The sequence below is a fragment of the Ascaphus truei genome, chromosome 2 (assembly GCF_040206685.1).
Source record: "Ascaphus truei isolate aAscTru1 chromosome 2, aAscTru1.hap1, whole genome shotgun sequence".
Classification (NCBI taxonomy): domain Eukaryota; kingdom Metazoa; phylum Chordata; class Amphibia; order Anura; family Ascaphidae; genus Ascaphus; species Ascaphus truei.
The window spans coordinates 208,898,536-208,919,206 of record NC_134484.1 but is presented as its reverse complement, the minus strand read 5'-3'; the positions used below and the strand labels follow the sequence as shown (position 1 = coordinate 208,919,206).

Below are 20,671 nucleotides of genomic sequence, written 5' to 3'. Positions count from 1 at the left end.
TCTCCTACATTCTATAATTGTGAGTAACATCTATTCCTGCAAATTCGAAGACCCATTGCCTGTTTAAGGAGGTTTTAACCCCTTAGAAAACGCTTTATTTTTTCTACCATCATGTGAGTGGGACTAATTTCATTTACTTTACCACCAAGTGATTATTGAAACATTGCATTTTCTATTTTATTTATATCCTGTGAACCTTTGTGCTCCAGAATCCTTGTTTTAATATTTACTTCATGCGTCACTCTACAGCATCAATTTTTTAACTTTCAACTCTCTCCTTCACCGATCAACATCAGCATCCCTACAGACCATGTGGCTGAAGACCTCACCAACCACTTTAAAGATCAATGCTATTCGAAAAAACATTGCACTTTGTTGTGGGTGGGACTTGGCAAACTGTCCTCCTTGCAATCTTCCCCGCCAGATACAAGACGGAGGAGCACTTCACATCAGAGCCCCAGCACTCAGACCTCCCTCCCAAGCCGCCTCCCTCCCACAGCTCCTCCCCTCCTCATTGGCTCCCTGCCACACCAAGTGACGCGTCACCGCTTGGGATCACAATCCTATTGTCCACAATAATCAAGAGAAAATCACAAGGGCAGTTCTCCTTACTCTTTATATTGGACCAGTCTGACACTTTTGATAGTGTTGAACATCCCTTTCTTCTGCACTGCCTCCATCCCATAAACCTGCATGAGACTTCTCTCTACTGGTTTACTTCTTATACATCGGACCCCTCCCTCAGCATCTGCTTTGCTGGCACATCCTCCTTGTCACTCCCACTCTAGCTGGTGTACTCCGGGTCTTTAATCGAAGACCTCTAATCTTCACCATTTATACCTCTTTCTTTGGAAAATTAATAGTCATTCGATGTTCACATATCATTGTATGCCAATACCCAAATCTACCTTCCCCCTTTCTTATCACAAAGAAGGTAGAACATACTTTACAACCAAATATCTAGGAAGTGCTACAGTTGGGGAATAATTAATAGTAATTATAGACCATATTATAAAAACAAAATATATTTAAAAAAAATTAAGTCTCAAAAATTGTAACCACAAGACATGTATGTGATTAGGTGGTGTGGATAATTACAACGATTTTCAGCATTTGCCAAATTAGATGCACTTTGCTGGGCTCAATATGTTTTCATTGAGTTTTCCATATCTGTCCTATCATAGGTGCACAAGTTATAAGCCCCAAGAGTAATTTACAAAAGTGGCTGAGTCATTAAAATGAATGTATTTGCTATGCAGAGTACATTGTAATGATTAAGGCATTTACAGCTCATGAGAGTTAGACTAATGAAACTTCACAAAACAAAAACCTCCATCAAACAAAAGCATTTTTGAACCCCAAATTGCATGAAAATGTTAGCATTCTGTTGTTGCACACATTCACACTCGGGGCTCTGCACACACAAAACTGGAGATGTTTCACTAACTCGTTTTCTGCTATTTTTCATGGATGTCTGGTCACTCAAGCGTAACATGTCAATACCAGAACATCTAATTTCTCTCCTAACTTCACACCTCTACTTTACTTCTCACTTGCAATAATAGACAACTATCCTTTTTATATTCCAGACCAGAGGCTTGGGTGTTTGTGACGGCGAGGGGGTAACCAGGCCATAAATAAAGGTATTTTGCTCGGCTGGTTACCTCTGAGCCATATTTGGGGTTTTAGAGTGTCAGCTCTTGAACCTGGTTGTTGTACATAAAATGCATATGACTGTATGACAAAGAATTTGTGTTTTACCTTTCCAGGAGTGCTAACCAGTGGTAATAGAGAGGCTATGAGTTTCAAGGGAGGGGTTGCGGTAAAAGTGTTGTCAGATTGTGTCTAGGTAGCCGAGGTCCAGAGTTGCTGGCCGCCCACAAATGTATCCGGGAATAAGGTCAAAGGTCAAATTCCCGGGGACATATAGACACGTCACCCCGGTCAAAATCTTCCCTTGAAAACAGTTACGCGACTCACCGCCAGGTTTCCCTGATTCAGCACAGACCATAAAGGTAAATGAAGGCATAGGGATGTGTATCCTGGGTACAGTCAGGAGTCCCTAAGTTAGTGAGGGTCCCCCAGTATATGCCCAGATCCCAAGAACCAGTATAGAGGTTCTGGGGGATACTCAAACCATATATGAGGTTGCAAGGGTTTTTATGAAACCTAAGTCCAGTTTTCAGTAAAGGAATGAACCTAAGCGTTTCTTAGTTCTAACTAAGTTTGGTTTTCTTAATGGAATGAGCCCTGTATATTAACCTAAGCGTCTTTTCATTCTACTTGGGGACTTATGGGGAAAAATATTTTGTTTCATAAATGTTTAATAGCCCATAGGGCTACGAGGGTTTTAAAGTCTAAGTCAGGTTTGCAGTGGGTGAGGGATATGGCTAGTGGGAATAAAAGTAAAGAGAACCATTCTACCCCTCATAGCCAAATGACAGACGGAATAAAAGTGTAAAGTATATTTTATTAAACAGGTATGTTTAAAATGTATTATGTGGTGCCACTGTGTCTACTCGAGGTCCGGACTTGAAAGCCACAGATGCTGCCAGAGGTGTGGAGAACATTTGGGCAGGATGGCTAGGTGAAGTACCCACGTCCTGGGATCAATGCAAGCCGGAACAGCTAGCATTTGCCTTCCCAGACCTGGAGGCACCAAGCCCCGCGGGTGGCTTCTGCAAACAAGTGGCTAAGATGGCAAACTCGCGCATGCCCTTGTTTAATTCAGAAGCTCTGCATACCCGGCTGCAGAAGACTGGCGGCCATCTGATTGGCTGGCTGGAAAGTTCCCTCGCTGGGATTGGCTGTAGTATGGTGGAATGAACTCCAAAATACTATAAGATACCCAGCAGCCAATTCGATGTTGAGATTCTCTAAGATTTCGAACGCCAAGACAGCAGCAGCACATTTGAAACCACCAAAAGATGCTCTTGGAAAAATAGACGCGAGCCGGCTTCCGAAAATTAAAGGTGAGAAATGTTCCAAGTCCCACTTTTTTCGGGGCCAAGTTTTCAGAATAGAACATAGCGGTCGCGGCTGGGATAGCAAGCCAAAAAGAGTACCAGGACGTTTGGTGATATCTCCTGGTCAATGGATTTCGGTGTCTCCGGCACAGATACCGCGGTGGCATCAGGAACTTCATGCCGATTTGAATTCCAGGACATTTGGGGCAAAGTTCCAGTCAACTACAAACTTTGTTTTATGGACTGTAGAAGTTAGAAAAGTCTAGTTTTCCCCCAGACCCCAGTAAGTATGTCTTTCTCTTGTATTTTGTAATCCACTGTGTGTACGTCTGTTTCAATGGAATAAATGACAATTCGTTTTACTATTTGGTTTTGCTCAGTGATTATGATCCTGGTATAAAAGGTGTAAATGCCTGGTCTCCCATGACAGTGTTTTCCTAGCACTTCACCAAATCTGGATAAGTTCACCTCCGCTATATTGCTAAAATATGCCCCTTCTTCACTAAACAAGCCACCAAAATTCAGGTTAACTCATAACTGGATTAGTGCAACCTGCTTCTCTCCACCCCCTCTGCCCTCTACAGTTTTTTTTACCTTACTCACCCTGCTCTTCCTATGCTGTGCCACTATGCAAATCATAACATTGGCTAACCATCTCTACAAAAGCGATGCATAGCACCGCTCCTCCATATTTCTAACGGCATATCTTAGTACTCGCCCACATGCAATGGGCTTGTGATCTACATCTCTCCACCTTCCTCTTTCCTTCCTCCCTCCTGGCTCAGACTTCTTGTGTGCTGCACTCCAACTTTGAGATTCTCTACCACGCACGATCAGAGTCTCCTCCATCATACATACAAAAGTTCCCCAAACACACACTTTTTCAAGCAGGTTTATCAAACACTCTGACTTCTCTTTTACTTACATCGTAGGACATACTCTGGGGCCCAAAGCCGATAGCTAAACCCAGGTTGACCCCCCCCCCCCAACACATGCGTTACTCATCATGTCTTCCAACTTTTTTAGTTTGTAAACTCTTCGAAGCAGAGACCTCCTTCCTATTCGCAGTTTGTCTTAACTTATATGTATTCTTTATGTACAATGTATGCTAGAGCCATACAAATAAGAGATAATATGAGAGAGGTTAAAAACAAGGACATTTGTTCATAATAATGCATATTGTGTGACATTTACAACAATGACACAGGGAGAAAAAAACCAGGAAAATCTAAATCAAAGAAAAACAGCTTCTTCCCCATTATAAAAAGAATCTGAAATATTCACTTTATTGATACACTGAAACAAGGGTTTTTTGTTGTTGATAAAACCAATGCAATAAAAACAAAATAATTTAAGCACACGCGTTCTTAAACATAATTTAAGTAAAATAAGCTAAAGATAAAAGTCACTAAAATAGACAAATACTAGAGAGAGAGAAAAAAAAAAAAAAGAAAAGAAGTGACGCATATACTTAAGAAACAAAACAAAAGATCCATGATTTTCTATTAGCCATCACTGGACACAGCAGGATGTTTATAAGTAAATGCGTACAGGCAGGATCAGGTTGCATGAGAACAGTCCCTAGGGAGTTGGATAGTGTAAGAATGACAGGCTTTATTTTCTCACATCTTCTGTGCAATCCTGGTGCTCCTTCTCCAACCTCATTTCTTCCAACTCTTGCTTGTACTTCCGTTCGATAAAGCGCTTCTGATAAGCCATCTGGGGGAAGTTATCTGGTGTAAGAAGAAGAATGAGATTACTTGTGTTCTGTTTCTTACACACTGCTCTGTGTAGGGAAAAATGTTTAAAACTTGAAGAAATGTAAAAGCTGTTGCACGGGCTTCACCTCGTAAAAATACAGATATCATGGAGTATGTATATTTTGTCAGAGAAAATATGATTTGTTTGCAGTCTCTACAGGTCTGGGATAGATTTTCTTATGTCATAGTTGCAGAAGTAGTTAGCATTCAATCTTATAAAACTAAGATCCTGTCAATAACTCTTCAGAGATTAAACTGCTTGAAGCACATTTTAAATGAGCACTGAGAGGGTTTAAAAGGAAAAAAAGAGAGAAAAGATAAAAAGAAATATACAGAACAGGGCAAAAAAAATATCTTACACTTATCCAGAGCATCCATTGCAGCTCCCATTTCAGCTTGCTGAATACTGCAAGAAAAAAAGCTCCAATTAACCTAATTACCACCATTAGCTTTAACAGAGCTCTTAAATCCTTTTAAGCGGCAATAAGACAGGAAAATGAGAATGAGATACGCAGTATTTCTTCAGGGTCTTTATAAAAAACACATTGAAACGTTGGTTCGTGATTGCTGCAGACGTCCAAACTTATTTTGCAGCCCTGAGTTTCTTTATCCTAAAAACATGCAGTAATATTAAAAAATAAATAAATAATAGTAAGAATGTACCTAATAAAAAAATCAAAACTAAGTGGCCAAAATTTATGCCGTGAAGGCCCTGCCAATGCGAACACAAACGGATGAGGACATGGGGGCCTGTATTAACTCCTAGTTTGTACAAAAATACAACCATGAGTGGGAAAAAAAAGTCCTGTGAGAAGAGCGTGTGCAGACTTGCACAATCGCTGCTAAGACATCTTTACTACTTTCAACTGTGGTCAGTTAAAACTTTTCAAAATCTGATTCTTATTTTTTTTAAATAGATCATTGAAATTTTGTACAAGATTAATGCACAACTACACATAATTTTCTAATTTTACTTGTGTCTGATTAAATGCATTTATTCCATTGAACAAGCAAGTTTCAGCATTCAAATGAAATACTTGCAGAATAAAATCTTTGAAACAAACAAACCTGCTCTGCAGATACCTTTGTTCACAAAACCGCTGAATGGAGATCTCCACATAATTACCTGCTCATCATTCTGGCATGACAGGTAGCCCCCCTCCCCCGCCCCCTCCTCCTTTAATCTGCACAAAAATGAGCACATGCAGGATCCTTACTAATAATATTCTTTCAGGATGGTGAGAAAAATTCTGGCACAGACTGACAGTTCCTAGGGGATGTAACATTGATTGTCTATTAACCTTTCCTTCATGTATATTATTTGAGGAATGCATACGGTTTTGTTTGTATGCATGTATGGCATGGAGTAATGCGGGGGGCGCGGGGTTTACAGAGACCAAGGGCGCTTTCCCGAAGGCACTTAAATCAAGTGCCGGAGGAGCTGCAGGGCCTCTGTAAACCTAACTTACCTTGGCTCCGGTGGCTTCTCACACGCGTCCCCATAGCAACGTGACGTCATGACGCCGAAGCGGGGGTGCGGAGGTGAGGGCCGGCGGCAGGGAAAAAAGTTTGCGCCCCCCTGGCATGGACGATCCGTGCGCAATTTTGCAAATTACTGCTGAGATTGCAAGCAAGAGCAATGCTATTGTGTCATTTAGTGGATCTTAAGTGGAGGGGATTTAAACATAAGATCATAGCCCAGTGTTTTTCACAAATAACTCATTGATGTTTGAGATGGCTACTTTAAAAAAAATTATATAAATTAGCAAATTGAAAGATTACCAGGCGGCATGCAAAGTTTCATCCAGAGTAATCTGTTTTTATTGTATTACATCATGTAATATTAGGGCCTCATTAGGGAACTCATTCTAGGAAGCTCCCCCATTAGCAATCAGCAAAACCATTTTGCAATAAGCAAAAAAAGCCAATGCAATGTCCATACAAATGTTCAAAATGTTTTATTTTTTTTCTGGTAATATTTTTGAGTGCTAAAACTCCAATTGACTGTTTTTGCTCCTTTTTTTTTTTTTTTTTTTTAAATAAACGTTCTTAACTTTAATTAGTGTAAAGAAAAACAGCTTTCAGTTACCTTGGTCCTTTACCACAGCCAATTCTTCCACCTTTGAAATAGACTGCGACTGTGTAAGTTCTTGCATGGGAAGGCCCCACTGTTTGTAAAGTCCTGAAACAGAAACAAGCTGCTTTGGATTTCCCACATCAGACACTCTTTCCCCTCGCTCCATATTATGAGCCTTTTGTCTCTGCATGTGGCCCAACACACCAGCTAGATTGTAACTTGTTTGGGCAAGGGACTATTTGTCCTTAATGTTTCATGAATTAAGATTGTGAGCTCTTCGAGGCAGGGACTCCTTTTTTTAAATGTCAGTTTTATGTCTGAAAACACTTCTTCCCATCATGTGTTATTTGTATCATTTATTTATAGGAGTGACACGTATATTACTGCTGTGAAGCGCTATGTACATAAATGGTGCTATATAAAGAAAGCTATACATACATACTTTTCATATTACGCCCTTATTTGTATTATTCTTCCCTGTACTAGGTCTTGTATAATATTTATGTAAAATGTGGTGTACACTTGCTGGCAGTATACAAATAAAAAATACATTATCCTGCAATATTGTGACACATACTGCTGGGGAAAAGTGTCACATACAACGACAACTTTAAAGACAATAATGCATAGGCAAGAACCATCAGACAGTAATACGAATATGCGGCATTTGGGGCTAGGTCTTACTTGTACAGAGGAATATCTGGTTCTTTCCCTTCCGTTCGTAGGGTCAGGCAGCACTGCTGAAGCTGGGATTTGGGATCATTCCAATCTTGATTTAGAATGAACTCCTACATTAAATGCACCAAATGCTTGTTATACAGATGAAACTTTCAACTTAGTATCAGGTAACACAGAAATATAAAAATGGGATAAAAAAAAAAATATATATGTTTCACTTGGTTAAACTTGTCTGCACATTTTCCTGGATGCTGTTAAACATTAGATACCATTTAATCCTTGCCTTTTGTCCTGACATTCACACTCTTTGAAGCATCTTTTGAGTAATTTCCTTTACTACCCATCACAACCTGTCGAGAGACTGTTCCATCTGTCTACTACGCAAGAACGGTACTTCACCATGTTTTCCTTTAAGCCAGTGCTCTAAACCGTTCTCGAGCAAGGGCATCCTGAAGGAATTTTCTAAAAAGACAGTCCTGCTCTTCAGACCACACATCCCCTCCTTGCTTAAACTCTGGTACACACACATGTCAGCTGCTCAGCAGGTGCAGTGCTGTGCTGCATGGAAATGAAGAGGCTCCCCTCTCTCATCTTCCCGGTTGAGACGTGAGGCGGAACGCAGCCTCTGTTTCCAGACAGCACAGGATGCACCCGCTGAGCAGCCAGCTGAGTTTTATTCCTTGGGGCCGCGGCACCCTGGTTGCTTAAAGCAACATTTCTCGGTCTACTTTCTCTGAATAGTGATTCCAGCCAGTAACTTACAGTATTAATACCTATGGGGTATTTCAAAAGATTTCTAAGGGGCTTAAAAATAAACCAGTAATTGTATTTCTGTGACGTTCACACAGAAGCTGGTGGATAACCGTTTAGTGTATGATGGGAAAAGGGAAAAACAATATGCTGCAGACACGAGCACTGAAAAGATTAACAAAGAATTCCACCACATTTTCAGATGAGGGAATTGGAAACAGCTAGGCCTGTAGAAGCTAAAAAGAAAGACCATTTACCTTCAGTCGTGGAAAGAAGCACACATTCATAAATGTGTAAACGTATTCCAAGTCCTTGTCAATATAAAGTGCAGCAATGAAGGCTACAAATAAAACAGACTGGTTAATATTTTACATGGTGTTCCAGCTCGCTCACAAACCTTAAAACAAGAAATTAGCAAAACATAGAAGTAACCTTTTTCTATATGGAATTTAGTTGTTGAGGAATGGCGTGGTTAGATAGATATAACCTCTGAAAGCAATAACCAGGTCGTTAAGGGTATGGAATAAATTGGCGACTGGAGATGGGAACACTTATTTTCCAAAGTTGGGATGCACTGTAACATTATATATTGTATTTATACAAGTCATCAATGCATTACTTGTCCTGAAATACACAACTACTCATTTCATAACACGGTCTATTTATTTTTAAACACTCTGCTTTCACTTCACATGGAGACGGGTAGATGCACCGATTAAGACTCTAGCAAACATTCATCACATAGATAATAATTAGTTACATAATAGACAAAGAAGAATCTAAAGTTTTTGATGCCAAGTGTAAATGTATAATTTAATCTCTCTGATTACTTAACTGCGGGCACCTCAGTGTGCAACTGGCTACAATGACCACTAACACGGCAACGCCTAACATGCAGTTACCAGCAACTGGAATAGCCAATATCCTATGTCATATTGGTCAAAATAATTTAGGAACATTACAAAGACTCAGATGTACCTAGTGTCATGAACCAGATGGCTGCAAAATGTCACCAACCATATGCATTATCAAGATACGATATAGAAAACAGGGACACAGTCTGTAATTGGACAGAGTGCACAGAACTGAGGAAATACACGTATGCTCATTGTATAAAATTATCTTAAAGAAGCAACGTGTTTACCATTCCATCATTAATTATATCACAAACATGGTTCTGTCACAGTTTGATGGATGAAACATGCTTTTTTTGGTTAAATTAAAAGCGATGACTTGAAAATAGAACATGTCCGTTATTTGTCCACTACAGTACTTCGCGTTTCAAAACTTTGTAAGGAAACCCGTAACATTTCCTTTAGGTCCAGATCCATTACCAAACATATATACTGTATGGCATTTCCAATCACGTGGAAGCAATCAAGTAGCGTACATATCATGATATCTTGTCTATCATTTTTAAAATGTGTTTTAGATTTCAATATATGTTTCATAGTTTTTTTTTAGCATGCCCCAAAGCTTGTTGCAAAGAGTAAGTAAATGACCATGCTCTTATAGAAGGCTTTCTGGGTCCACCTAAACACGATTACCAAATGAAGCTTACAATTATAGTAATTCTATAATTGAATTATCGAATTCAATTCTATATATTAATGATTATAGGCTAAAGCAGTAAAATTCTGGGCATTACTGAAATCCCTGCCCTCTGATTGGTTGGAATTCCGGGCATTATTCAATCAGTAATGGCCGGAATTTTTGGCACCCTGCCAACTCATCTTTCAGAGATGCAGGGGGAGCGCGGCATCTCTGTTCCTCTCCTCTCACAGCACGGCAACACAGGCTCTCTCACAGCACATGCAGGCATTCCCACACAGCACATGCAGGCTCTCTGACTCTCCCCCACCTCCCTCCTCTGCTATTGCTGTCAGAAGCTGGCGGGTCCCAAATAGTAACTTTGTTACTTGCAACAAAGTAATATTTCTTCCACCACTTGCATAGCTTTTGCTAAGGTCATTTTTTTTTAATTTGTAGTTAAAATCACTGCCCCCCCCCACTTCTCTTCCCATTCTCCCCTTCACCCACCTCTCCCCCTCCCCTCTTCTCCCCCCCACTTCTCATCCCTTAACCCCCTCAACACCTCCCCTCTTCTCCCCCCCACTTCTCATCCCTTTCCCCCCTCAACACCTCCCCCTACCCATCACCTCTGCCCCTCCCCTCTCGCTTTTCTCCCCCCTCCTCTCTCCTCGCGCTCGCTCCCCCATCACCTCGCTTCCCCCCCTCACCTCACTGCCCCTCACCTCTCCCCTCCTCCACCACCTCCCTCAATCCCCACTCACCTATCTCTTCTCCCCCACCCTTGCCTCTCCTCCTCCCTTGCCCCCTCACCACTCTTCTCCCCCCTCATCTCTATCCCCCCCTCACGTCTCTTCTCCCCCCCTCACGTCTCTTCTCCCCTCCCCCTCACGTCTCTTCTCCCCCCCCCTCACGTCTCTTCTCCCCCCCCTCACGTCTCTTCTCCCCCCCCTCACGTCTCTTCTCCCCCCCCTCACGTCTCTTCTCCCCCCCCCTCACGTCTCTTCTCCCCCCCCCTCACGTCTCTTCTCCCCCTCCACCTCTCTCCCCTCTCATTTGCTACTTTACTTCTTTTTCCTACACAGGTGCATCAGCGTAGTTCCGAGTTATATATCTTTACAAAAGTGTCTATTTTTTATGAAAAAAAGCCTACATTTAGCCTATAATAGTAATAATCCCCTCAGAATAGGGCTTTACTGCCCAATAATGCCCTGGCTGGATTAAAGTCCCTCGGCTTCGCGTCGCGCCTTCATCTCTTCCAGCCAGGGCATTATTGGCCAGTAATGCCCTGTTCTTCGGGGATTATTACTTAAATATAGCAATGAAAGGAACTCATTATGAGAAGTGTAAAATATATATTGTTTATGATTAAGCGCTACTGCGCTTTCAGCACACAGATGCTTTCTCACTGATGAGAACATCTGTTTGTTCTCTGTATGTAACATTTGTGGAAGTTTCCTGTTTCACTATGCCTTGGCAAGGTCGATACATACATTCTAGTAGGTCAGCCAAAGTCTTGGTTCGGAGAGCCACAGGTCTCTTAGTTTTATCATTGGTGATGGCAAACTCTTGCATGCCTAGCTCCTCTGCTACCTTGGCCTGTGTTCTGTTGTTCACCAATGAACTGCGCAGCAGCTGCAAAACAAAGAGAACTGGATAATGAAGAGACCAAAAAAAATCAACAGAATCCAACATTCTGACATCTTAAAAAATGAGACCACTTAAGATGAGCTTTTATTGTTCTTTAGAGTAGGTATGTGTCTTCATAACTCAAACAAATTCTACTCTTCAAGCCAAAACAAAAGTACTAACAACCCATGTGTTTCAATCTGGGATTTTAAAGTATTAGCATTTTACTTAATTTATGCATGATTCTTGGCTTAAATTCTTGTTCTTGCTGACTGGCTCATTTTTGTTCAAACTTTGAGTGCTTTTGGTATGGTGTACCTTTAACTATTTCTGAACACCATTTGCTGCGGTGCTTAAACTGTCACTTTTTTTTATAGCTATTTTTGATGGATTAAGGCATCTAAGAAAAAGGAAAGTTTAAGACAGATAAAAAATAATAAACAACTACCATTTACAGATCTTGATTAAGTTGGTCATAGTTTACCAGAGCAATTTATTATGGTTCAACTGTAATGTATATAACAAAAAACAGACAAAGATGCCCAAAGCTGCTTTCAATGTGACAAAAATACACAGTGCAATACTATATTCTCTTGAAAAAAGGTCCTTTAGTTTAACCATTTGACCAAAGCATCTTAAGCCTGCTGCCACTTTCAAGGCATTAACTCAGGGAGTGTTAGGACCTGCTACGGTCATGCCTTGTAAGTGGCAGCAGGCTTAAGACGCCTGGTCTGTTTTTTGTTGTATACATTTAGCCACGCCCACTAGCACTCCTTTTGACACACACACTATATATATATATATATATATATATATATATATATATATAGTGTGTGTGTCAAAAGGAGTGCTAGTATATATATACACACATATTTATTTATTATGTGGTAATGTTAGGGGTTTTTCAGAGCTTGTTGGGTGTCTGTATGTTTATCAATTGTAATGTACCCAGTTCTCCTTTTCATTAATATACAAATATAAAATGCTCCCTCAAGTAACAAGGCAAAGTTGTGGTAGTGACTGACCCATCAGTCTGATCTGTGAAGACTTATGTTTGGTCACTGTCATGCTTGTAATGTTAGGACTGTGGCTCATGTTATAGGAACGTGGGTTTACCTAGAGAATTGCCTTTTGTAATGCAATGCAGTCCAGACACTTTTTGATGATATAATACCTGGTTCCTGAGAGCGCTAAATTTGAGCAATTGGGACCCCCAGAGTCACAAACACTGGAATTCAATAGTTCACTTGTAGTTCCATTTAAGCCTGGTGTCCAACCTCTCACTATTCCTACAGTACCTTTTTATCAACACGTAGAACAGGAGTTCCTCAACTACAGTTCTCAAGACCCCCCCCCCCCCCCTCCTGCCCACAGGTGGCTCAATCAGTCCCTGCCTCAGATAAAGGTGGCTCAATCAGAGGCTCATTCTTAGAGCCTCTGATTAAGCCATCTGTGCTGAAGCTGTGATATCCTTAGAATCTGACCTTTTGGGGAGAGCTTGAAGACTGGAGTTGAGAACCTCTGGTGTAGCATATGTTAAACCTTTAGACTACCTAATGGTGTTCCCACACTGTAGGAGCCATTATGACCTTCAGGGAACATCATGATATTTTTGCCTGGTTTGTAGAGGGAGCCCGTTTGTGTTGTTGCGGGCCTGGCCACGGCCACATTATCTCTACCTCAAGCAAAGCCGCGATCACAGAAGTTTGGTGGCATTCTAGTACCGCTGAAATTTAGCAGTGTAAGGATTAATATTTGTTGAAATATAGGCACTACTAAGACTTCATTGAGCACACAATACATGCTGCATTTATTAGAGGCCAGTTAATGGGAAATAAATGTAAATGGGATATGAATGCTGCAGTGATTCGAAAGCTGCAGAAATATCAGTGATATGGCTTGTTAGAGGGAATCTTCATATGCAAATTACTGGGACGCCTATATTTTATATCATTATTTCTCCCAAACTGAAAACTGCTGGTGGATTTGTGACATGGGACAACAAACCTTAAGGTAGTTTCCAAAACAAAATATCAATGAACCATGGAGGCGATTTTGGAACTGGGTGACTTCAATATACACCACATACAATGTTTATACTGTGAAGGCTTCAAGGCCACATAAATCCGTGTTTAAAAATGGAATACCAACACATTTTTGTTCCATAATTTCCAGGTCATATCTGAGCAATATACTCATTTTGTATTATAGTCATGTAAAAAGGTATTCCCAGCAGTTGTGATTCTGGCTATAGTATGCCTATTTAAAAATAGGATGATCGATGGCATCACTGTTAACAAGAGGTTCGGGCGTCACGGAGTAATATCCCTAATGCCTTAAATATGGTTGCAGCCTGGAAAAGGAATAAAGGCCATATTTACTAAGCTGTCCTCTGCCATGAGACACCTTACAATCTATTCAAGTGATTGGAGCGCAAGGTGTTTTTCAGCATGGGAATATGTCTCATGGAGTTGCACGTCTTAATAAATATGATATATATATATATATATATATATATATATATATATATATATATATATCAAAATATATATCAAAATAAATTTCCACTATTACAATCAGAAACTTTAATCAAGTTTGCAGCATGCAAAAAAAGGCATCTACCATGGCATAAATCAACCATGTAAAGAGCTTTAATGCCCCTATCTGTTAAGCAAGCACCGGTGCCACTATTGAGGCATAGAGCTCATCACTGATTACATTATTGATTTGTCAAGCTGAGGAAACAAAAAAAGCATGAAGCATCAGGCTCATAAATCACCATGCCATGCCACATATTTTTTAAAAACCCACAAATCTCCTGCAAGGAGCCGTGGCGACTGAGTACCTAGTTATTCATCAAAAGCAGAATAATTCACTAAATGCCCCACTCCGCCTGTGAAGCCTGCCTTCTCGGAGCGTGATTTATGTGGCTCTCACCGTTAAGTGGCCCTCATGGTGATCAGGGAAATGTATGAATAAGTACTCTGTGGCGACCATCTGCATTATAGAGTCACCCAGGAACTCCATCCTCTGATTGTGGCCTCTGGAGGGAAGATAAAGGCGAAAAATAAACCATGATACAGAGGGATCAATAATCACTCGGAGAATGACAATATAAAATAAAGAGACATTTACAGAAGAGGTTTTTGCTGGGGGTATTCACTGAGGAAACAAATAAATGAGGTGCATCAAATGCCTGAAGGACCATCATAAAAACGAAGGAGGGCCAAAGAGAATGAGTTAAGGTTTAGAGAGTCCGCACGGACCAAAGAAAATAAAATGTACAGGAGAAGCCCGAGTATATGGCTCTTTATGTGGAATCATTAGCATAGCCAATCATTCATATCCCCCAAGTGTACACGTTGAAGAATAAAGTCAGTAAGCGGTTTGTTACACTTTCTCATGACAATGTATAGACATGATGACTTACAGCAGGGGTAGCCAACTCCAGCCCTCAAGAGCAATCAACAGATCAGGTTTTCAGGATATCACTACTTCAGCACAGGTGGATCCATCAGTGGATCAGTTGAAGACTGCACCACCTGTGCTGAACCAGGAATATCCTGAAACCCTGACCTGTTGGTAGCTCTTGAGGACTAGAGTTGGCCACCCCTGACCTAGAGAGTTGGGCACATAATGGTGCTGTATATAGCAGGTCCAAATTATTAACTTTGTAAGACCCAAAAACGTTTTTGCCACGATTTTATACAATTGCATTTATACCTCTTATTACAGAACAAGTTGTAACGTTTAGCATCCTTGTACTAAAATATATCCCTGTAATACAAGGTGCAGGCATGATCTTGATATAGGTCTGGGACTTAAAAAAAGCTGAATTTCTTCATGTACAGGGTTCTAGTACGTCATAAAGGCGCTATAAGAGCTTCCGGGGATTGGCTATTCATAGCCATGCGACATGTACAGTATTTAATTGTATTCATTATTTGATGGAACCAAACTTAAACAGGGTCCAAGAGCTAAAATAACAAAAACAGCAAATACAGTATAAGGCATTTGTTTAGATTTGATTTAATATAGCCAGTGCCAAACATTTATTCATGGTAACATCCTCTATGTGCTACAGAAAAATAAGAAACTTTGGGAAAGACTCATAATAGTAATGATGATACTCTCCATAGAACAAAAACAGCGATGTAAATCAGTGAGGGAAGTTCTGTTGGAGAGAGTCCCTCTTACCACCCTGACCATCAATGATTTCTTTTTCCACCCCCCAGTCAGAGGGGGGGAATTTGAAGTTGAGGGAGAAGAGCCCAGTCTTGTTTTTTCACTCTGGGGAGGTGGTGGTGGTGGGGGGGGGGGGGGGGGGGTGAGCAGGGGTATGGAGTGGAGATGGGGGGGGAGGTCGAGGGGGTGGAGACGGGTGAGGGGACTTGTGAAAATCAATCCCAGAACACATGATGTACATGGAGCAATCTTTAGAGCCAGCCCATGTATGACGGTTAAGTGACCCATCACATGATAGTTTTGTTTCTGCTTTTAGAAAATACAAGTCACGTCTGGGTGAATTTACTGCAATTACATGACAAAGTAGTGGCTCGTCAAAATCAACTCAACTAAATGCTACTTTGGGGCCTACCACACTGTTCTCATATAAAAACATTAACTACATAAAAAGGAAATATATTGGGTGTCTATTTTCTTAAAGTAGACAAAATGATGGGTTATACAATGTGAAATATAGCCCACTCAGACAAAATGTAGCATATTATATGCTGTTTTGCAAACAATAAAAAAAAAATACCAATTTTTTTTTCCATGTTAATGAAATTGCTAAAGTCGCATGACCAAATATGTATTTGGCACCAACACCTAATGAAGCTGTATGGGTTATTAAGATATACCACAAAATAGACATACAAATCACTGTTTAAAAATGTGATTGCAAAAATCTTAAAATTCCCTTGGCTATGCACAGGTAAACTGCCTCAACAGGCAAGGGGTTACATTTTAAATACTACTACTTTGTGCGTCTTCTCTATCATACAAACCACTTATTGTCCTCCAGCCTTAATGGGCTGCCTGGTTATATACAGGTAATAACTACATTAAGACGACCCTTTGTTAGTGAAATGTCAAATAAAAATACCACGTGAGCACATTCACGTCTCAAGACAGGTCTGCAACCCTGCTTATCACCATTATCTCTTGGCCTATAATGCTTCCACTGCAGCTAGGGATTCTGGGAAATTACAGGCAAATAAACACTCACAGTGTGTCATTTTGTTTCTTATCCATTTTAACATGGAACCATATAAGATTATGCCTGCCGCATTACATAGCTTTTTCAGCACAGCCTGGGATAAATAAAGCTAAGGCCCCGCTCCCTCAGTCAGCGCGCCCACACTGCAGACAGGCGGGGCGTTGACAGACACAGACCGCGATATGCGGTCTGTAGGGAGCCGGAGAGGGAGGGGGGCGGGAGTGGGGCGGGAGTGGGAGGGAGGGCTCTGATCGTGGTGCCGTCCACCCCCCCACACACATACATATACACACACACATATACACACATACACACACACATACACACACACTTTAATAACACGCAGCTCCTTCCCTGCTCCCCGCCCGAGGCGCCTCCCACCTAGCTCCGTCTCTCCCCCTCCTCCCCATTGGCTGACTCGCGTACCACGTGACGCGTCAACGCCGAAATTCACAAGATTCTTGCAGTATCGGCCGGCTGACGCGTCACAGTACGTAGTCAGCCCGGTCGGAAGGAGGCAGTGGGGGCAGGGACCACACGGGCAAGGGTCTGGTGGTTCGCGGCCGCGCGCCCCGCCGACCGCAGCGGGTTCGCAGCCTAAGTGCCTAGCCAGTTAACCTACTCACAAAAGCTATTTCAATGCCTTGGATTTCATCAGTGTAATGTTGGTTACTGGCTATAAAAATGGGAAGCTGATAGTGGCTATAACCAGACACAAAACAAGTTATAGTGAGTAAAACAAGTTACAAAAACCCTCCACCGTACAGAAAGTCACTCAGTCCCACCATGCAAGACATCAGCTAGTTTGTATGAGGCCTCTGGCTGTCAGAAAATCTTTAAATGTATACAGTTCATGTCAACCTACCTGTTTTAACTCCTAAAACACTTTTCTTAATCCTATGCAAATGTAAATAAGCTGAAGACACAGTTCACACTTTTTTTGCAGCTCATATGTATATGAAGGATCAGAGTTCACAGTACAGCAAATGTCAATAACTCTACATCTCGGCAGATGCCAGATAAAGAAATATACCAATCTATCTTTACTTACAAAGTCAGGTGGTTGAATCCTACTGTTCGCAATGTAAAAGCCCGAGCCAAAAGTCGAATGTGTGTAAAATCAAGTCCAATTGCCTCTTCAAACTCTGTCAGCTTCTTCAGTACTGGGGACGTCTCAATCAGTTGCCTGTCAGAATTTGATTCCTGGAGCTGATAAGAGGCGAATAAGAGAGCATGTTTAGACATTGTATCAGGTTTATTTATGTGTATTTCAAACATCTAAATGTATTACTTCGAATACAGTAGCAAATAAACATAGCATGTCTATCTTTAGCAAAATAGCAATAGAATGTCAGATTGACTGCATTCATTGCAGTTTTATCAATTCGACACAACAGTGGTAATCAATTTCTCTCTGCTGTCTGCCTCGCATCTCTGTACATCACCTACATTACTTGTTTGCCATGATTTGGGAGTTATTGTTCTCCTAAACAGACTTTGTTAATGATGTGACTAAAGCCCTGCTTAGCTCGTCTTTCTATTCTGCACATACAGTTCTCGTAATTATCTTTACTGTTTTGTGTGAGTATTAGTCAGGCACAATTATAATATGTAGAAAGAAAAGGCAAAACAAAAAAAAAATGAAACTCATTTCAGTTTATTGCTCCAAAAGAAAAAGTAATATATCTACACCTTCAACTTGAAAGAAATAACACATCAATTCTTACTTCGTATACAACAGTATTTGTAAATAGGATAATGTAGCTGTATTATTCCAGTGGAACATAGAAGAGAAAGCACCAACATGTCTGCTTGTGCACGCTTGCCCCCTAAGCATGACCTACTCTTTCAAATATATATATATACACATGTAAAAATCATAATTTCACTTAAAACATTTCTCATTAATCCACTGTTGGAGGTTACTATGGTAACTGTAGATTTCAATGGGCTGTGAGGGGAGCTCATTTTATCCTACCAGGCACGCACTCGTTTAAAAACTTGCATCTTCTGCACGAAGCACCAGATGAAAAAAAAATAAAAACAGCATTGGAAAGGGCAACACTAGATCTAGAAGTGCAGACTGCTGCTTTAAACGTGTAACTACATGTTATATTGATAAGCCTTTGGGACTTTCTTAGACCTGATGGAGAGGTTAGCTCCATATGTCGGTCTATTAAAAAGGGTGGGCTGTGGTTATGAACACGCACACAAAATGTTTTAACTTATCTGATTCTATGAAATCCATAAAAAAAACAAATATGTAAGGTCTACTTTTTGTGATAATTGGGCACATTGGTGGGACATGTGGTCCTTATTTGTTGTCAACCTCATGTATCAAGATAAAAGCCAGTTCTCAAATGTTATTTTGTATTGTGTGTTCAAGATTGGAATGGGACGTGTCATCGCCGGCGTTCGGTCGCAGGCAGACATTCCGCCGCAGCTGATCCGCCGCTGGCCCCTTCCAAGGTATGCTTTATTACTGTATAAGGCAGCGTTTCCCAAATGGTGGGTCGCGACCCGGCACCGGGCCACGGAACCAAAATTGCCGGGTCGCAGCGTGTCTGGCCGCGCAGTGCCCCCCTCCCATGCGCAGTGCTCCCTCCTGCGTGGTGCCCCCCTCCCTGCGTGGTGCCCCCTACCTGCGCGGTGCCCCCCCCTGCTCAAGTTAAAAAAAATTGGCGCGATTCCCCTGCGGTCCCGCGCGCATGCGCAGGGCAAGCAGGGGCTCCCCCCCGCTCCCAACGTGGGACGGAGGAGGAAGTACCAGCTCCTCTGTGGCCCGCACGTTACGTGGGACGGAGGGGGAAGTACTAGCTCCTACTGCGGCCCGCACGTTACGTGGGACGGAGGGGGAAGTACTAGCTCCTACGGCGGCCTGCTTCCCCCCGCGGCCAGCTTCCCGCGTTCCCCCTGAGCTCACCTCCCATGCCCCCCCTCCCGAGCCCACCTCCCACGTCCCCAAGCCCACCTCCCATCCCGGGCAGCTGCCGCGGGGATATCGGGGGCAGCAGGGGAAAGCATCCGGCGGCAAGGTAAGTCACCCACCCAGTCACTATTACCCACCCAGTCACTGTCACCCAGTCACTGTCACCCACCCAGTCACTGTCACCCAGTCACTCTCTCCCACCAGTAACTGTCTCCCACCCAGTCACTGTCACCCAGTCACTGTCACCCAGTCACTGTCACCCACCCACCTATCCACCCAGTCACTGTCACCCACCCAGTCACTGTCACACACCCAGTCACTGTCACCAACCCAGTTACTGTCACCCAGTCACTGTCAAGTCACTGTCACCCAGTCGCTGTCAAGTCACTGTCACCCAGTCACTCTCACACCCAGTAACTGTCTCCCACCCACTAAGTCACTGTCACCCAGTCAATGTCACCCACCCACCTACCCACCCAGTCCCTGTCACCCACCCAGTCACTGTCACCCACCCAGTTACTGTCACCCACCCAGTCACTGTCACCCACCCACCCAGTCACTGTCACCCACCCACCCACTGTCACCCACCCAGTCACTGTCACCAAGTCACCCTCTCCCACCCATCTACCCACCCAGTCAGTCACCCAGTCACCCTCTCCCACCCAGTCACTGTCACCCACCCACCTACCCACCCAGTCACTGTCACCCACCCAATTACTGTCACCCACCCAGTCACTGTCACCCCAGTCAGTCACCCAGTCACTGTCTCCCACCCACCCAGTCACTGTCACTGTCTAAGTCACCGTCTCCCAGCCACCCACCCACCCACTGTCTCCCACCCACCCAGTCAGTTGGTGCGGGAGATGGGCACGGGGGCGGGCAATGGAGCTGCGCAGTCGCTGACGGGCAGGGGGAGGCGGTGGAGCCACCTGCTTGGATCGCCGTCCTTTCCTCTCTCCCCCGCCCCCCCTACAGTCACTCACATCCGTCGCTGCCTGTAATTCACTGTGTGTGTCTGTGGGTGTATAGGGGAGAGTGTGTGTGTGTGTGTGTGTATCAGTGGCTGTGTGTGTGTGTGTATCAGTGTCTGTCTGTGTGTGTGTGTGTGTGTGTGTGTGTGTGTATCAGTGG

General features: G+C 42.5%; 1 protein-coding gene across 4 annotated transcripts in view; it reads right to left on the bottom strand.

The window, feature by feature from the left end:
• Positions 1-4,234: 4,234 nt before the first annotated feature.
• The window catches only part of DROSHA (drosha ribonuclease III), a 222,659-nt gene continuing 206,222 nt past the window's right edge, over positions 4,235-20,671 (bottom strand). For all 4 annotated transcript variants that reach the window (XM_075585898.1, XM_075585899.1, XM_075585900.1 and 1 more), the window contains 8 exons: positions 17,663-17,820; positions 14,328-14,433; positions 11,255-11,396; positions 8,489-8,571; positions 7,488-7,591; positions 6,816-6,908; positions 5,086-5,132; positions 4,235-4,699 (listed from right to left, as the gene is read on the bottom strand). In XM_075585898.1, the coding sequence (XP_075442013.1) occupies positions 4,581-4,699; positions 5,086-5,132; positions 6,816-6,908; positions 7,488-7,591; positions 8,489-8,571; positions 11,255-11,396; positions 14,328-14,433; positions 17,663-17,820 (852 nt within the window). In that variant the 3' untranslated portion in view covers positions 4,235-4,580. The remainder of the gene's footprint in view (positions 4,700-5,085; positions 5,133-6,815; positions 6,909-7,487; positions 7,592-8,488; positions 8,572-11,254; positions 11,397-14,327; positions 14,434-17,662; positions 17,821-20,671) is intronic.